The 19191-nt window shown below is 56.2% G+C and overlaps 1 protein-coding gene across 1 annotated transcript; it reads right to left on the bottom strand.

Annotated features, from left to right (window-relative positions):
• Nucleotides 1-500: 500 nt before the first annotated feature.
• On the bottom strand, nt 501-18736 carry MLXIPL (MLX interacting protein like; the record flags this gene model as incomplete). The annotated part of the gene is made up of 17 exons (XM_083875324.1): nt 18240-18736; nt 11900-12006; nt 11676-11758; nt 11397-11486; nt 11160-11204; nt 10665-10863; nt 9908-9985; nt 5977-6149; nt 5306-5900; nt 4633-4706; nt 4071-4245; nt 3318-3430; nt 3037-3156; nt 2707-2834; nt 2286-2409; nt 1022-1151; nt 501-637 (listed from the first exon to the last, which is right to left on the bottom strand). The coding sequence occupies exons 1-17, from the start codon at nt 18533-18535 to the stop codon at nt 501-503; spliced, it is 2667 nt and encodes an 888-aa protein (XP_083731450.1). The 5' UTR covers nt 18536-18736.
• Nucleotides 18737-19191: the final 455 nt, after the last annotated feature.

A 19191-nucleotide genomic window follows, 5' to 3' on the forward strand; every position in this document is an offset into this window, starting at 1 on the left:
CCCCCTCCAGCACCTGACCACCCCAAGCACGTGCCTTCCACACAGCCCAGGCTCCCCTCATCCCACCCTCAGCTTCTACGTCTACTCCACCCCGGTCGCTGTCCCCCTAGCCCCTGCCCTCATGCTCCCCAACCCCGGCACCCCTCCAGTCCTTGCTCCCCCAAGCCCCGGGAATCACCCCCCGCCAGCTCTTACCTTAACTTCCCGCCCCCCCCCAGCTTCTTCTTTCACTTACCCCCAACCTCGGTTTCCCTCACCCCCCCCAGCCCCTGCCCCCCCTCCCAGTAACGGGTTTCACCCCTTCCAGTCTCATCCTCCTCAGGTCCTGGTCCTCCTCCACCCTTCCCGGCCGTGCCCAAAGCGGCCCCGGGGCTGAAGAACTGCGCGGGATCCGTAGTGCAGCAAGTCCTTTATTGCAGGGGAACGGGGTGGGACAGACCTCGTGCAGTCCCGGCTCCGCACGCCGGTGCCCGTGGGACACCCCGGAGGCCCCAGAGCAGTCAGGAGGAGGAGGAGGAGGAGGAGGCGCCGGGCCGTCCCAGCGCCGCCACTGCCCGCGCCGCCTGCTCGGGGACCCTGGCCGGGTCGCTGAGGATGGAGGTGGAGATGCTCAGCTGTCGCAGGGAGCTCAGGACGGCTGCAGGGACAAGGGATAGGGGGCTAGAAGGCGTGACCCGTCCTGGGGAAGACGGCGCTGCCCGGCCCCACTCCAGCCCCTGTAACGGTGGCGCTGGTCGCTCCTGCAGCCCCAGCAGACGCGGTGAAGGGAAACTCACCCTGAGAAGGGGCTTTGGGGTGGACTGGGCCTGCCCTGCCAGACACGGGGTTAGGGCACTTCTGGCTCAGCTGGGGCATGGATGTGACAGGAGCACGGGAAAGCACTGAGCACGAGCCCCAGGACATCCTACAGATCAGCCCTGCTATTCCCCAGGACACCCCTGTCCTTTTCCCCTCTGCCTTTCCCTCATTCCATGCCAACCCAACTTGCTCAGGGGCCACAGCCAGGCACAGGGCCACCTACTTGGCCTAAGTGCTGGCAGGGAGCAGTGCTGGTCCAGCCAGGCGAGGGATGTTTGGGTGAGGCTCTCCATGCTGGCTGTGGACACCATGCCATTGAAAGACTCGAAGAGGGGCCGGATGATGATACTGAACTGGTGGGATCAGAGGAGTTAAGGACCAGTTTTGCAATGACAATGGTCTCACTCCTCCCAGTGTGGGCATCACCCTCCTATGGCAGCAGAAGAGACTTTCTTGTCTGGACATGGAGCAGAACTGCTAGGGCAGCAGAACAGGCCATGGAACAGACCTGCTGAGTGCCTTCCCAGCACAGCACCACACCTGGCACTAGCCCAAGCTGCTGGGATGATGGCATGAATGTCACCTGGGTAGGCAGTGGAAGAGATGCAAAACTCTTGTCATCGCTGGAGCTGCCAGAAAAGGTTGCTGAGACACAAGACATGTCCTGCAGAGCAGGTCAGGGAACCAGCTAGCAAAGTGCTCAGGGGCAAGGCGGGACACCAGTGTGTCTCATAAGTTCCCTTGTTGCTCCCAGCCTGCGGGGACCAGCCTCGTCATTTTGTGCAGGCAGTATTCCACAGAAATACCTCCACACAAGCATGTCCTGGAGCCCATGTTGGCTTTATGATACCTCATGTCCTAAGGAAGGAGCTCCCCAGCTCTGCATCAGAAGTCACCTCTGCCTTCTCCAGATGTCCTGTGCTGGATGGGACCATGGGAAGCAGTGTCTTTCATCATTCTGCCACTTGGGATTTCACGGACCTCACACACAGGCTCTGCCAGTGAGTCCCAGCATGTCTAATCTGTGCTCACATAGGAGCAGATACAGCCCTTTGCCCACAGGTTCCTTGGCCCTTGATCCTCTCCATCCCCGTGTTTCTAGGGTATGCCATGCAACCACTAAGACCAAGCCATCATGTCCCCAGCCTTTGTGTCTGGACCTTTCCTAATCCATGGCTGCTGCCTCTCAGAGCCAGTTCCCATGTCATCTCAGGAGCAGTTCCTTCCATAAGCTTAGTTCCACTTCCCTTCTCCCTGAGGACCATTTATCCAACTGTTTTTTATCCCTTGGAGAAGAATACCCCTTCTAACCACAGAACATCAGCATGTTTCCACCATGTGATTTTGGCTGGGAAACACCTCCCTGTGGTCCCCAAAGCCTCCTGAGCTTGAGGGACACCAAAGACCCAGTAGCAGCAGATGAATGAGAGCACCTGGTGTCTGGTGGGGGATGAGAGGGAGCAGCAGGCACTGGCCCCAAAGGATACGATCCAGAATTTCCAGTTCTGCAGTGTGGAGGAGCGAACATACTCGTCGAACATTCTGCGCATGTGGTCGAAGCGCTGGCGCGTGATGGGCACCCCTGTGGCCGGCAGCTGCTCCTGGCACAGGCTGTGGAGCACAACCAGTGTTGTGGGACCCTGTTCGGGAGGCTGGGAGCCACAGAAGCTCAGCAGGAGTTGCCAGCCAATGTCCCTCTACCAGGGCATGTGTGCGACCTGGCCCTGCTCCATCCTGTCTCTTGAGCATCAGCCCTGCCACACTGAGGGTTGAGGAGAGACAGTCAGCTGGGAAGTGCTCCAGGGAGACCTGCCATGTCTTGCTGCTGTCTGGCACTGCTGCTTGCCCTGCCTGGCTACCCCAAAGCAGGCAGTGCTCCCCCATCTCCCCCAGCCATGGCCCCCTTACTTGATGGAGCCATTGAGCTCCTCAATCTGCTCCCGCAGACGCTGTGCCTCATCCTGCAGAGCTGCCCGCTCCTGCTGCAGCTTGCAGATGTACTCGGCTGTCTTTTGCAGGGTGGTGGCCTTGCTGACCTGGGGGACCGTGGGGTGAGAGAGGAAGGGAGCCCAGACCACCCTTGCACAGCCGCACTGTGTGCCTGCTGTGTGCTCCAGCCACCTGCACCACAGGCTGGGGCCCAGGAGAGGAGCTCTGTGCTGTGGGTCGCAGCAGGAATGCAGCATCTCTGAGTGATGCCATGTCCCTGCATACCTAAGGCTGGCCCTGGATGCTCACCTTGATGCTGGGCTGAGCACTCAGTGTGCTCACCAAGCTGTGCAGCGTGGTGAAGCCAAGCTTGATGTTGAAGCGTCTCTTCTGCTCAGCGGAGATGTGTGTGATGCGCCGGCTCTCCAGCTGCAGGTCAGCACCGTCAGGCACCTCCCAGCAGCAGGGACAACTATGGGCCACCAGCCCCACTGAGGACAGGCTGGCCCAAAGCTTGAAGTGAGGGTGGATGATGTCTTGGGAGAAGGAGGAAAGGGGGGTGCACATGAAGTTGGCAGCTCCTGCCATACCTTGCTGGACTCAGGCCTTTTTGGACGGGACACAGGCTGGTGCAGGGAGAAGTTAGTGCCCAGCCTCGCAGTGGGTCCTGGGGAAGCCTGGCTGGGCTTGGGCCAGTCACTGCCTGAAAAAGGGAAGATGCTATTATGAAGAGAGGGATAGCAACAGCACTTATGACAAGATGATGTCTCAGCACCTGGGACGGGCAGAGAGGGGCATCCCACAGTGCTGCCTCCACCCCAGGACAAGCCACCCCACTCAGCTGATGAGGATGCTCCACTTCAACCTCCAAGTATGCATTATCCCAAATCCCACTCATTTTACAGATGCTCAGAAATGGGATCTGGGTTTTGACATTTAAAATTCCCGGCACTTCTTGGGGTGGAAATTGTGTGGAGAGAGTTGTGAGGGCAGCAAGGTTGTGGTGTGCAGCACCAAACTAAACTGGGAACAACATGAGAGGTTGGTTTCCAGCAGCCTCACTGATTATTGAGGGTGAAAGCGGATGCTACTTGCTCCGAAACCAAGCTCTGGGGTTTCAAAACCACAGTCTGGCTTTGCTCCATTTTTGTCTTTCCCTTTTCTGCTTTTGTTGCTGGAGAAAGAGGCAGAGGAAGGGGCACTGAAGGAACCCTCCATGCTCAACTGGATAAATGGAAATAGCTGGGATTGAAGACAAAATGAAAATTCCCACCGTGTTTGGTCCAAGCTCTCTGCAGGAATCCCCGTGCCCTGTGGAGCTCCTTGGTGTGCTCCAGACTCACCACAAGCCAAGGTGGGGGACAGCTGCTCTGCCTTGGGGACTTGCAGGGGGCCCGGCTGTGTGCCCACTGTGTGCAGCAACACTTGGGAAGGGCTGGAGCCAGGAGCCAGTCCTGGGCTCATCTGGGCCATTCTGGAGAGGAAGGTGGCAGAGACTTTGGGGATGGTGCTCTGCTGCTGGGAGAAGGCAGAGGGAAGGGAAATTGGAGGATCAGCACCCCATGCACATCAGGTGGGCCATTTCCCAGGCACTGGCAGCCAAACCCCCATGAGGGTGTGGGGAAAGGGGATGTGCAGCTTCGTGCCATCCATCTGCAGGAGCAGCCCCAGCACCACAGGAAAGGGGCCCTGAAAGTGGGATGTCTCTCACTTCTGCCTTGGTTCTTTTACCAAGGAGAAGAAACTCAGACCACTCCTGCCATCCCCAGCCACTCAGCCACATGCCCCCTCCCCTCCATTTCTGTCCAGCCCACAGCAAAGTGTGGCCCCCAGAGCCCATCTCCACCCCTTCCCCAGCAGCCAGGAGAAGGCAATTCCCAGCCCAGGGGGTTGCTGGGTGCTTACCGGGGAGGCTGGGGCTGTGGGCATGAGTCCTGCACCCATCGGGCAAGGAGTATCCAGTGCCAGGTCTTGCTTGGCTGAGGAGGGAGGGAGCAGATGGGAGGTGCTGGGGTGACCGTCCCTGCCCCAGGAGACAGCCAGCCCCTCGTTGCACCAGAACTGCTGCAGCCCCTTCCCTGCTGGATTGCCCCAGAGAACAGGGATGCACCTCTGGAGGAGGAGCCTGTTCTCTTCACAAAAGGGATGTTCTCAGGAGCTTCGTGCAGGCAGGGAGCCCCAGCCCCTCCTCAAGCAAGCAGAGGGCCATGACAATGCCCAGGGCACCTGTCCCATCACACCCACAGGCAGCATATCAGGCAGGACACCAGTGACCCCGCCCCCCCCCCAGCCTGTTGTGCTAACAGGGCCATAGAAACCAGACTGGGGACACAAGAACTTCCCAGCAGTGCCCTTAGCCAAGTCCCAGGGCTGGGCTGCATCTCCCTCTGAGGCCACTGAAGCTAGGGTGATCCCTCAGGCATGGTTTCACTACCCTGCTATGGGGACCACCATGTGCCCTGCCCAGTATTCCCCGTGTCCCAACCCCAGGGAGAAATGGGGTCTCCGCTCTGATCTCCACAATAGCGTGCCCCCCATCTCACTCCTGTGTCCCCCCACAGCCCCCCAACCCTGTTACCTGTGGTCAGGAGCTGGCTCGGGCAGGGGTTGGGCTCGGGCAGGTGGGACAGGGGGTGTCCTGGCAGCCTCCTTGCCTTGGTGCCACTGGGCTTCACCTTGGGCCGCCCACCCCCACCCTGGGGCAGCCCCTTGGTGGGGGCAAACCTGGGGTTGCCCAGCAGGGTGGAGGGAAGGAGCTGGGAGACAGCAGGGCTGGGGTACCCCTGGGGCCCCATGCCTGTGGCATACCCCAGCCCTGGGACGTAGGGGGCAAAGCAAGGGCTTGAGAGAGGGGAGGTAGGGTGGGTGACAAGCGAGGGGTCAGGTGAACTGCTGTAGGGGAACTTAGAGCAGGGGGCTGAGGGAGGGGAGAAGAGGGGTTCCAGGCTCAGCAGTGGTGCGCGGGGGGATGGGATGGGGGAGACATAGTGGGGTGCTGGTGGCTCCAGGCTGAGGCACTTGCCAGGGAAGTCGCACTGCAGTGTGGGCTTGTGTCGGAGCTGGGGGCTGAGGCTGCTGGGTGCCACATCGAGGGGTTCAGGGGGCAGGGGGGCCAAGGGCAGCTCAGAGCCCAGGAAGGCGCTGTGGAGGCTGAGCTGGGAGACACCACTGGGCTGCAGAAGACATGGCAGGGTCAGGACAGGTGACTGGTACACCACTCTTAAGGCTGCAGGATGGGATTCCACTCACCTGGAGGAGGTTGCCAGGTAGGAGTGGGGCCTCAGGGCTCACAGGCAGACCCCGAGAACCCATCAGGAACCCTCCACTGCTTAACTGGGGCTCAGCCAAGGGTGAGAAACAGGATGGATCCTGGTAGCCCGGTTGTGTCTGAGATGGCGGTGGCCGGTGGCTGGTGAAGATTTCTGCAGAGCCAAGTGGAGACACAGTGACTGGCATAAGTGGACCTGCCTGAAGAGGAGAGTGACACTCTGGGGCATGAGGGGTGGAGCCATACCCTGGCAGCTCTACACTTTTTGGGATGAGGGCAGCTCCAGCACATTTTCACCCAGGGCCAATGTTGCATATGCATAGATGCAGAAAAACCCACCCAAGTGTGGGGATCCCATCCCCAACACCCAGCTGAGCTCCACGTGCTCCAGCCCTAGAGCTGTTCCCAGGGGTGTGTGTTGCTATATCAGCCCCAGGCTGGGGCAGGGACTGTGACACCCTGGCTAGGGGCCAGCCACAGCAGAGGGGATGGACAACCAGGTCATGGCATTCCCAAACCGTGGGGATGGTTCCCTGGCATTGTTACAAGTTCTGTGCTGCCCAGTCCAGCACTGCTGTGCATGCAACCTGCGGCTAACCACATCCCATGGCCTTCCTGAAGCTGAGCCGCGTGACCCTGCAGCGACTCCAGCTCCCTTCCTCTCTTCTTCCCACAACCCTGGTCCTTCCGCAGCCCCAGACACCACAGCACAAAGGGCTGGCTTCACACTTTTGGCAGCTGTCTTCCAGGGCACATGAATGCCTTGGCTCAATGCCTATGTCAGTGCTGGTTCTGGCATCACCACAGGGAGGGTTTTTCATGGGGAGGATGACTCTGGGACACAGATGGCACTGCTGGATGCTTTCCTGTAGGATGGAGCAGGAGGGTTCACTGGGTTTGCTGCCTGGCAGCCCCTGGCACAGCGCTGTGCCTGAGCAGCCACTGGGGACAGGCACTTGCATCTCCTTTGGGAAGCACCCAGCTCTCCAGCCCTTGGCTGACACTGGCAGTGCCAGCTCCAGGCCTTGCTGCCAGTTCTGCATGCCTGGTGTGCACAGACATGCTCAGGGTACCATCTGTGGTCCAGGCTCCAGCACCTGGGGTGCCCCGGCTGGGATTCACAAAAGCCTGACATTCTGCTGAATCTACACCAGAGGAGCAAACAAACCAGCACTGTGGGATGCCATGGGACTGGGCACGGTGATGATTCCAGCATGCCATGCTCTGCCATCTGAGGGGAACACTGATGTGAGACAGGACAGAACCACTGCCGAGATGTCCCAGTTAGCTCTCAGACTGCCCCTTACTCCTGCCACAGGCACAGTGAATCCCTGACAGCATGTCAGGGCCATCCCATCCTTTCCACAGGCCAACACTGTGTGTGCCGCAATGCTGCCAGGCAGGAGCTTGGCCTTCCTGGGATGCAGTCTAGCCCCACATTGCCCCCACCTCAGCCATGCCCACACCAGGATGTCCCTGCCACCGGCAGTGAAGCTCTGCAGCTATTTATAGGCACTTGTGGTACCCAGTCTGTCAGATCCGATTGGGCCTCTCACCATGCCTGTCAGACTCTCTTGTACCTCTCACTGTGCTACAGTGATGAAAGGTGGCTGGCAGCCCTGGGAGCCTTGTCCTCCCTTTCTCCTGCCCCTTCCTCACCCCATAGCTCTTGCCCATGTTCCTCCACACTGTCGCATTGCCCTATTTCACACCAGGCAGTGTGGCATGGCCAAGGCAAAGCCTGCTCAAGGGAGAAGAGCCTGCATGGTCAGCAAACCACACCTTTGGTATCCTCCTCAAACCTGGGAATGCTTTCCGATGTGATTGGGCCTTCCCAACCCAAAGACCCTCCAGCACTTGTCCCAGGCTTTGGGAAGGGCCCTGCTGCATTAGCCACCCCATGGAACAGACAGCCCAACCCCAGTGCCAGCACTGATCCTACCTGGAGCACGGTACCAGCAGGGCACAGGGCTGGACTCCTTCCTCGCCTCTGCCATCAGGACTTCTCCATCTGCCTCACATCACACTCCAGCACCCGCCACAGACACGAAATGCTTCCTCATTTGGGGATTAGTTTGCAGGCACTGACTGACAGGCACACCACGCCACAATGACAGCCCTGTGACCCCATGGTGCCCACCCCACATGCCTGCCCTGCATAGCTTTGCACGAGGCTGCTGGGTGATCCTTGCTCCCAAGTTGCCTGCTCTGCTGAAAAAGTGACCTTTTGGGACACAATTGGGTTGGCTGGCACCCAGCACCTCAATCTCCTCCCCCCACTCTCCCCACAGCCCCAGGGCTACATGGCCTACATAGTGCTCAAATGTAACACCATATCACCCAGGAAGCTGTTCTGTCCAGGACAAAACTCCCACCGGCAGGTCTCCAAGCACCCATGGGATGCTGCTCTGTCTCAGGACACAATAGCCTGGCAGACCAGGAGCCACAGCTAGACTTGGGACCATCCGCAGCCCCAGCAGTGTCCCTGGGCTGAGGTGCTGGACATGGTCAGGGCAAGAAGGGATGTTTCCTTGTGATGTTGTGGTCTGCAGTAAGATGCATCCCGTTGCCAAGAAGCACCCTGAAGCAAAACACAGGCCTTTTTCCAAGAAAAAAGCCAACCTGACTGATGTATTGGTTCAGAAAGGAACCACCTGCCTTCTCCTGCTCAGTTTGAGGCCATGATGGGTCTTCAGAGAAGTGCTAGAGCTGCTGCTGTGACATCATACAGGACCTCTCAGGATAAGGGACACTTATCAAGTGTCAATTTACCCACTTGGAGCTGTTGCACCTTCCAGCAACTGATGCCCACTTGGGGCACCAGGGGACAGAAGGTGAAGCACCAGCCATGGCAACAGACCCTCTTCCAAATACGTCTCACTCTGATGGGATCTCTGGTTGGAATGAGTTGAGAGGGTGCTGGCAGGAGTCTTCCCACCTCATCCATCACAGAAACATCCATCCTAAGGGCACCTATGACACCAGCTACCCAGCCTGTTCCCTACCAGCATCTGGTCTTGCAACACCCCACAGCCATATGGTGCAAGTACCCTTTTTTCCTCCTCCTGGAGGAAGTGGAGATGGGCCATAGAGCTCCAGAGTGGTCACAGAGGGGTCTGGAGATGCTGGTGCTGCCCAAGGCTACTAGCTATAGCTGGGTACCCACCGACCCCCACTGGCTTCCCCCCTGCACAGTGTGCCCAGGCCACCAGCTCTGGCATGTTTGAGGGCAAAGCTGGTCCCTAATAGTGCCTTGCCCTAGCATTTGGGGACACTGCTGGGACCAGCTGACTGCATGGACATTCACACCTCAGAGCCTGCATGGCAGCATGGAGGAGTTTGCCACTGCCCACTTGCTGGTGTTCTCTCAGCAGCCCCCCTGCCCCATCTGGAAACCAGCACCAGACTTGTCTTTGGGCAGCCTGGCAGGGACAGTGACTTGTCCCCAGGGGATGTAGCACAGCCCAGTGCAGAGTACCAGCTCCAAGCCAACCAGCCAGGCTGGCTGGGCAGTGGGGTGAGGAGGGGCTCAGCAGAACCTACTCTCTAGAAATTTCCTCTTCCTCTGGGGGACAATTGTCCTTCCTCTATCTGGAGCCAAAATGAGGGGCTTTGGCACTCCTGGAAATACCGTCTTATAGAAATCCCCTCCCACAGCTCCTGGCCAAGCCCTTCCTGACCTTCCATGGCTCTTTCCAGGGACAGGCAGGCACAACTAGGCTCTGCCCTCAACCCCTACCCATACCCATCCATGCTGCTTTTCCCATTGGAAAAGCCATTGGATGTCCAGTGCTTTCTGCCTCTCTCAGCAGCTCCCACTGCTACCAGGCCAAACCTGTGATCCTTCATTTTAGGCAGTCACAGGGCACAGGGCTGTGAGGGATGTGGTACCATATCCAGGCTGCCTCTTACCTGATATGTCCATGTCATCCAGGCTGGGCTGCAGGGGTGCCAAATCCGGCTGTATCATGTCAGCATTCCCAACATATGCTGGAAGAGGGCAGAGCTGGAACATCAAGGCCCAGCCACTGCATCCCCAAGACCCACCTTGAGGACTGCTCCCACCACTGTCCTGACACCTACCTGGCTGCCACATCTCTGTGTCACCCCCGAGTCACCCTGTATCACTGCACCTTGCCCTGGGCAGGGAGATAAGTGCCTACCCTGTGGAGAGCCAGGGCCATCCCATCCCACCGCTATGTCCATCAGCACCTCTAGGGCTTCATCCAGTTCCCAGGAACCCCAGTGAAAGGCTGATTCTTGGCATAGGACCTGGCTGGAGCTGCAGATGCCCAAGGGACATGGCCAAGTAGGGACATCAAAGAGTGGCCATGGAAGCAGGACCTGCCCTGTGGGCTGGGGCGAAGTCCTTGATGGTGCTGGGTGATCCCTGGGGAGCTCAGCCTTGGGACAGCACATGCTGGTGCATAGGGAACCACAGGAGAAGGGGATGATCCCACCCTGCCCAAACACTCCTTAAGCATCCCCTCCCTTGGTGGCTCCTGTTTGGGCAGGACAGGAACATCCCTTTCCCCTGCTTCATCATGGCAGATGCCAGAGGACCCTGCCTGCCCAAAAGACATGACTGGCAGGTCTCAGGAGCTAAGCCCAGATGTAGCATCTGGATTCTTCCTCCACATCCTGCTGAAGCATAGTCTGCAGCACCTACCATCTTCAGGGAGTGCCTCGTGGGTGCTGGGCGTCTGTGTCATGGTGAAGAGGGTGTCAGATATGTCTGAGAGGAAGGTGTCCAAATCGAAATGCTGCCTGCTCCCACACTCCTCCTCCTCATCCCCAAGCAGCATGGGCACTACGTTGCAGAAGAGCTGGTTGCACCATTTCTCCGTTGGCCTCCAGACATCTTCATCCTGCATGAGGTAGAGCAAAGGAGCCCAGTGGACACCTTTGGTGGGTAGGGGTCCATGTCTGTCTCCCTGACTGCTCCTTCTGGCAGCTCCCATACTCCCTGCAGTGTTTGCTCCCTCCAAACCTTAATGACTGGCACACTGCTGCTTCCAGAGGGTGAATCCAGCATCCCAGATGCTTAGCATTCCATTCCAATGGGCTTATCATGCCCTGGGGATTTTCTTTGTCCTTCTGCCCAGCGAAGGGGTCCAAATTGTGCTCCCCTTTCTCCCACTTCCCACCCTTTCTCAGCACTCACCTGCTTTGGACTGGAGGTCTCTCCCTCCCGTGTGGACTTTCGGAGCTGGAAGGAGAAGACAGCCAATGTCATCCCCCAGGCAGGGGGAGCTCAGGGGGCCAGCCAGCATCAACCTCCCACGCTGGCAAAAGCCTGTCACGTCTGCCCTGTCAGTCATGGCTGCAGGTTGGGCACACTGTTCCGTCCCACTGCTGACACTGCCACAGGATGGGGAGCAGCATGGACGGAGACACTCACCCGCTTCTTATAGTAGATCCTCCATTTGTGGTACTCCCTCATCACCACCTCAATGCGGCGTTTCCAGTAGTTGCCCTCCAGCACAACAGCCTGGGGGGCAGCACAGGGGATCACGGCTTAGCTCTCCAGCCCCAGCACCCCACAACCAAGGCTGCTTTCCTTGTTCCATATCGGAAACACCTTTTCCAGCAAATCTATGAAATGCAATGCGTCCCCAGATCCCTGCTGTGCCACACAGACTGCTGCTGTCCCAGAGAGCTGCAAGGGACCCTGCCCTACCTCTGGTTTTCGGTGCTCATCAGCCTCCATGCCCTCCAGAGGGGTGATGAAGCTGCACACAGGGTTTTTCCTTCGCTCCACATCTGCACAGGGGAGAATACAGCTGACTGTATCCATGCCCCATTCCTACCTCTGCACCTGCACATGGTTGTTCCGATGCCAGCCCCAGCCCACTGGCACAGCCTGGCATCTGGCAGACAGAGTGGGATCTGGCCCATACTCACACTGGATGTACCATGCTCTCCAGATCACATTGTTGAGTCGAATTTTATCCCAGCAAAGCAGCCGCAGCCCCTTGAAATTCTTCCACTTTGGAGATACCAGCTTCCCACTGAAACACCAAGCAAAGGGGAAGCTGAGAGGACCACCTTGAAAGATGCCCAGGGGCCACCAGCCTAGTGGCAAATCAGCAGCAGGTACAGCCATGTGGCTCCACTGCAGATGCTTGCCAGGCACCTGTAGAAGCATTCCAAGCTCTTGCACACTCTGGGAGCAGCACAGAACTAAATCCTGAGCTTTGTAGATCCACAGGAGGCTTCTCAAACCCCTGAATTAAAGCACAGCACCCTGAGGCATTGATTCCTTAACATTTGAACCCCAGCTTTGAGGTGAGATCCTGCTGCCCCTGACCAAGCCAGCTGTGTCCTGGTCCTGGGGGACAGGAAAGCAGGTCTCCTGCCCAGGTGAGATGCATGGTGACATGTACTGTAGTGGCTCTTGCCTCATCACAGTGTTTGGGCAGCTAATTCTGACCCTCCCTTTAACACCAAGCAAGGCTTGAAAATGTTGCCTTCAGCTGGGGCAGTCAGGGTCCCCATTGTGGAGGGTCGGGGAAGGCAGGAGGATGGCTGGAGGATATTCAGGATGTTAAGGGACACTTGCCTATGCTCCAATACAGATACAGAGTGACACGTGCCTTCAGCCAGAGCTGCCTCAGCCTCTTCTCCACACTGATCCCAGAAAACCTGTACCCCCAGCCTGAGCTGGGCTCCCTGCTTCCCATTTCCTGGTTCCCAGAGGCAGCTGTGTTTGTTCTGCAGCTCATCGTAGTGATGGTGGTGATGTCCCTGATGGGACCTGCAGTGCAGGAAGCCTCATTTCACTCCTTGTCTTATTCCCATCCAGCCGAGGGACACAACCCCTCATGTGCAGCACCAGGGAGGTCCTGAGGATCTGCTGCCCCAGGAGCTCTGCAGGGGAGGCCAGGGTCCCTCTGCCTTACTTTGGGGTCCATTTCACCTCTCCAGCTCTCCCAATGGCCCCGGGGCAATGCCAGGAGCTCCAGGTGTCCCTTTGAGTGCTGGCTGCAGCTGGAAAAAGCCACCTCAGATCTAATTATTGGCTACAGTGGATCACAATTCCAGAGCAAATAGAAGTTCCAAAAAGTGAGAAGTTGCAAAATTAAGAGCAAGCAAGGGATTATTTTTCTGGGATTTTTTTTGCTTTCTCTTTTTTTTTTTTTTTTTTTTTTTTTTTTTTTTTTTTTTTTTTTTTTCAGCTGAGGAGAAAAATTCCAGGAGCCATGTCCCTCTCCATCAGGCAGTTTGTACCCTAAGTATCTTGGTGCTGCTTTGACTCTCATGTCTCCTTGGTACACGTGTGGAACAGAAAAGGTGGAGGCTGAACTGGTGTCAGGGTGCTGTATCCCCTGTTCCCAGCCCCTCCAGGTGCCACCAGGCTGTGTCCCCAGGGAGGTGCTGGGGATGAGAGTGGCGTATGAAGCCTCTGACGTGTTCATTCAAGCTTGTGAAACTTCTAAGTGTGCTCAAATGATTTTGGTGGGTTCTGTTTTGACCTGTCTTGAAATCTGCCTCTGGCAGAGGGGGAAGAACTAGGGACCCCTACAATTCCAGAGCCTGATGCAGGGATGTGTCTAGGAGCAAGTGCAGGAGTGGATGGAGATGGTCTCCCGGGGGAGACCCAGCCTGACATGACCCCAGGGCCTAGGGAAGGACCTGTGACTCCAGCCTGCAGAGAGTTAAGGCTGACACTGACCACTCCACTATTACCAGGATTTTGAACTTTCCCCAGGTGCACAAGGCAAACAGCAAGATGGTGCCAAGTGGAGGAGCCAATGGAAGGGACAGAATTCCTGGGCACAAGGCCAGATCCTGCAGGTCAAGGCCGTGTTCTTCACTCACTCACTTCACTTCACTCACTCAGGCTGCTGAGGAGAGCAGCCTGAGCGTGTGGGACACACCTTGGCCTCGTGTGAGGCCAGTGGGCCATAGCTAGGAATTGCTGTGGGGCCTGAAGGCAACTGTGAGACGCCTTTGAACTTTACCAGCAAATGCCTTTTTTCCCCCTTAATGATCCTTTTAGTTTTGGGGCTCAACAGGTTGATCTTTGCTCCCTGCTTTGCCTTGAAAAGGGCCACACCCTTCACTGCAAATATCTCCCCTGGGGAAATGGATGCAAATTTCACATTGAACCGTGGGAAGGGTATAGGGCACCCCAAAAAGGCTAGGGGTCCTGCTGCCCTATACAGAAGGAGGGGGACACAGATCCTGCCACTGGCTACAGGGTGTTTGTGGGACAGGGTGAGGTGGCAACAGGGCTCAGCCTGGGTCCAACACTGACGTGGGTCCAGCAGCACCTTGTTTGGTCTGTGATTCATTTACCCATCGAGCAGTTTCAGGTGTTGCAGTCCCTGATTTCACGGCAACATGGGCAACTTTCCTCTTCATTAGCAGCAAGAGGAGCAGGGAAGAGAGGAGTGATCTGGAGAGATGCAGGGCTGCACCAGCATACCAGCCCAGTCCCTCTGCACAATCCTTGAACAGGATCAGCCTCAAAACCTTGGGGACTGACAGAAGAAAGGAGCCGCAACTCCTGTCACTAATGACAGCAGAGCTACATTGCAGCATGGGTGGGTTTAGCCCAAGCATAAGCCTTTCCCACTCATCATACCCCCTAGAATGGAGGTCTTCTGCCAGAAAAAATGGGGTTGGATGATGAACTCCAGTGAGTGCATCCCTGGAGTCTGCCTGGTGTTCACTACCCCTGTGTGAGCATTTAAGGCACTGTGAATTAGAGAATCAATAGCAGCAATTCCTCTTCTCCAAAGGGAGACAGGCTGACAAGATGATTAATTAGTAGATACCTTGTTTTAAATCACAAGAGAGGCTGAGTGTATACTCCAGGTCACTTCCCAGTCTGATGTCTCTGCCTGCCAGTTCTCCTCTCTTGGAGCACAAGACAGATGTTGCCAGGTAAGACCATGAGTGACTGCAGTTTGCATCTTCCAATCTGTCCCAGTTTTCCTTCCTTCAGGAGGATGTTCCCCAGGTCAGTGATTCCCAACAATAAGTCACAGGAGAGGGTGTGGTGATGGAGAGGATGAGCCTTCTCGTGCCAAGGCCAAAATGTGAGGGAGCTCAGCTCCACCCTCAACTTTTTTAGTAATGAGACGCAGCCAGGTGGGGTGCAGGGACAACATTCCAGGGAAGGATTCAAGGAATGCAGGATGTTGCAGGAGAAGAAGTGGAAAAAATCATTAAGCAGGAAGCTGCTCTAAATGTTCTGGAATATAGGCAAAAAGGAACTGCTTCATCCTGGCCTTAGGAGGAAGACCTCAGAGAGGGAAGTTGCCTCTCTTTGAGGGATCTGAGGAAACAAGTTACTGCTGGAAGCAAACCCTGATGTGGAGAGAGCATTTCTTTACCAGTAAGGGGTGATGCACAGTCCTGCCCATGGAAGGAAGATAAGTCATATCCCCAGAATGATTGCTCAGGCTGAGATGGGACTGATATAATGTCTGTGAAATGCAGAGAAGGAATGCTGGAGAGGGGAGGAGTCCCAGCTGTAGCCATTGAAAAATATTTAGGGAAAGTTTAGTGAGTTGCCTTTGAAATGGTGTGAGTCCAGACAGCAAAGGATAGATGGGTGCAGTAGTCACAGCTCACCAGGAGACAGGATAGAGACAGGATAGTTTTCCCCTCTATTCCACACTGTTATGGCCAAGTCTGGACACTGTGTTCAGTGGACAAAGAGGGAGGATTACAAACTGCAGTGATCCTGAAGGAGGATATCAAGGTGGTTGGAGACTAAAATATATGACAGAAGCTGAGTGTGAGGGATGGATTTGTTCATCCTGAAAAAGGCGAAGAGATAATTACTTCCATCAACTGCCCAAAGGAGGAGATGGAGCCAGACAGTTCTCAAACATGCGCTGAGACAGGCCAAGGGGAAATGGACATAAGAATTGGAACAGGTAAACCCCAAACTAGAGCCACAGACAGCAATGCCTTGTGGTAGAGGGGCAGCCCTTGGCAGGCTGGACAAGTGGTGGGCTCACATCCCTAGGGTTCCATCTGTCAAAGTGATGGCCCTGAGCGACCTGACCTCGCTTTGGATCTAGCCCTGCCCTGCATGAGGGTTGGATGAGGAATGCCACAATTGCCTCCCAGGTGACAGCTTACAGTGGTTTCTCCTTGGTTAGGAAGTTAGTCTGAGTTTAACTGTGGGTGCTCTCCTGAGAGCTTGAGGATTGGGCTGGTGACCCTAAGTGAGGCTGTGCTACCTCTAGGAACCTGGCTAGGAGGGGAGGTGTGAAATGGCAGGTGATGCAGAGAAATATCAAATCAGACAACACTAAATGTAGAAATGCACCAAGAGCACTTAACTCCATTTTCCCACCCTGATACCTTTATTCAGCTGCTGCCTACAAGTGTGTAAAAAATGTATTAGCAAAAGAAAGGCTGAGTGAGCTGGGGTTATCCATCCTGGAGAAGACAAGGCTCCGGGGAGACCTTAGAACCCCCCCCCCCAGAGCTTAAAGAGTGTCTGAGAGAGCTGAGGAGGGATTTTAGACAAGGGCCCGGAGTGATGGGACAAGGGGGAATGATTTCACAGTGTCAGAGGGCAGGGCTAGATGAGATATTGGGAAGAAATTCTTCCCTGAGAGGGTGGTGAGGTCCCAGCATAGGTTGCCCAGAGAAGCTGTGGCTGCCCCATCCCTGGAAGTGTCCAAGGCCAGGCTGGACAAGGCTTGGGTGAGTGTCCCATTACATAGGAGCCACTATCTGCACTGCCATGCTCAGTGCAGGAGGGAAATGAGCCACTGAGAGTCCAGGCGGTAGGGAGAACTGGAGCAATGGAGCCCTGACTGCAGTGGAACGGCCAGCCCCCAGTCACATACACTACTCCAGCTGCCAAAGCCCTTGTACCCTGTCTGTTTCCACTCTGCCTGGGAGCTCCAGAGCCCAGAGGCACACTGCCTTGCACATCATGAATCTGTAGTTCAAGCACCTTGATGCGACAGTGTCTGTTTCTGCAGCCTCAAAGCTGCAGGGCTCAGGTATGGAAAGAATAGAGCTGGGAGAGGAAGAGAGAGTGAGGCCACCAGTGTCTCTGTGTCTCCTATTTGTGACACTCAGGGGTGACCTGCCCAATCAGGAAGAATGATCCTCACCTGGGTCACCCAACACTGATGCTCCCTGTGCTCCCACAGAGCACTGCCTTCCCCAGCCCCTTGCAGCAGAGCTGTGCTGTGCTGGCTGCTGGCAAACTGGAATGATCCCATCCACCACCTGGGATATGGTGACAGGTCAGATGTGCACAGCTGTGTGGGAACTGGTACCCTTGGAGTGCTGTCTCTACACCCGGCATCCCCAAAGATGTCCTGACAGTGACCATATTTCCTATTGCATTGATCACTCAAGGACTCCAAGGCAAACCTGAGAGCTCAGCCACTGGATGAGATCCTGGATGAAGCAATGGGCACCTCTTAAAGGCTGCTTTGCTGAAGTTTTGCTTTCACATGGTAGGACTATGTTTCTATCATCTAGGTTTTTACATTTGGACATTTTGAGAAAGCTGTGCAAGCAGTTTGACACTGACTTTAACAGAGCAAGTCATGCTGATGCCATGCTGGAGAGAACTCAAAACCTTGGAGCTTGGCAAAGGAGGGGAACTGTCTCCAAGAATGTGGACCACGGCCATAGGAGACACATTGCAGTCTGTCCTGTTGTCACCAGAGAGCTGTCACTGGGCTTTGGCAATTTGTGTGGCAGGGGAACAATGTAGTCACACATCTGATTTTGCAGGAGAGAAGGGGGAAAGCTTTCAGGAGACCTTGGACAAAACCTATGCAGCCATCCAGTCCCAAGTGCTGCTGCATGTCATGGAATAACCTCAGGACATGGGGGCAGAGTCAAGGATGGAAGGCAGGACTCCTGTTCTGGGCTTCATTGCCAAAGAACTGAGTGGTAGCTGTCCATAGAGTCGCTGCTGCTCTACAGAGTGACCTAGATCTGGCCCTGAGGGAAATACAGCTGGGCACAGTGATGCCAGATTTCATTGGAGAATGGAGGAGAGTCAAGCTACATATGAACAGAGAAGCTTCTCACCTGGCTCCATTGCCAACAACCCAACATCAACTCTTTCCCCCTGAAACCTTCTGGGATGGCAATTTCTGAGCATATGGCACATCACATCCCATGGAGAAGAGGAGGAGGAGGTCAGATGGAAACAAATTCCTGGCTGGGGAACAGGGCTCAGCTAGCGTTCTGCCTTCAGCTAGCTGGGGGTCCATAAGACACATGCAAGGGCGCTGGGACTCACCTGTACTCCAGGCTCATGCACTCAAAGAGCCGGGTGAGGGTCGGGTCGATACTCCGGGGATCAGCCAGCTCAGGCTCGGCATGGTGGTGCCGTCGCCGGGGCAATGAGTCGCTGTGCGGGCACGATACCATGAAGTGGCCACTGTGGATGACCTGGGAGGAGTTCTGTGCCGCAGCATTGGGTACTGTGCCACCCACAGCTGCATCCTCTGAGTCAGAGTCAGAGTCAGAGACGGGGCAAGGCCCAACTGGAGGCTCCAGGAAAGGTCCTGGTAGTCCCACCTGAGCTCCTGCCATTCCTGCTGCCTACTGGGGAGCCCTTATGGATCTGACCCAGCACTGTGATCCACGTCCTGGTTGAGCTGAAGCCCTACAGGCACTGCATTGGCATCGAGCACATGCCGTTGGGCCCTACAGGACACTGGCACCACGCCTCCTCCTAGGCACCTCCTTCACTCAGCCCACACAGTCTGCTCCTTGCTCCAGGGTTCAGCGGTTGTTCCCCAGGGTGGATTTGCTGCCAGCTGTATTTATACTGCTGGGGGCTGATCCCGCCCATGGCACACCATCAGCGGGACACATCCAATAGGCACCAGGCACCAGGCACCAGAGCTTCAGCTCCATGCCACCATCCTGCTCCAGCAGTGTCCTGACAACTCCAGCTTTTACATCCCTCACACACCTGGGGAGGAGCACTTTGGGTCCTCTGTCCCCCCTTGCTGTGGCCAAGGGTTGGCTGGCAGTCGGCTCTGTTTACCCAGAGTTAATCGCTGATCCCAGGTGCTGGTGGAGTGAGGAGCGGGTAGTATTTACCCAGTGCCTCTGCTTTAATGGATCTCCCTGCATTTTCAAGGGAACAAATACAGATTAAGGGACACAAACAGGTAGAATTATAGCAACGGGCACTCAGCTCAGCACAACACCGGCCAAGGCACTGAGCCAAGTGCCGAGCT

The sequence above is a fragment of the Zosterops lateralis genome, assembly GCF_965231275.1.
Source record: "Zosterops lateralis genome assembly, chromosome: 19".
NCBI classification, from domain to species: Eukaryota; Metazoa; Chordata; class Aves; order Passeriformes; family Zosteropidae; genus Zosterops; species Zosterops lateralis.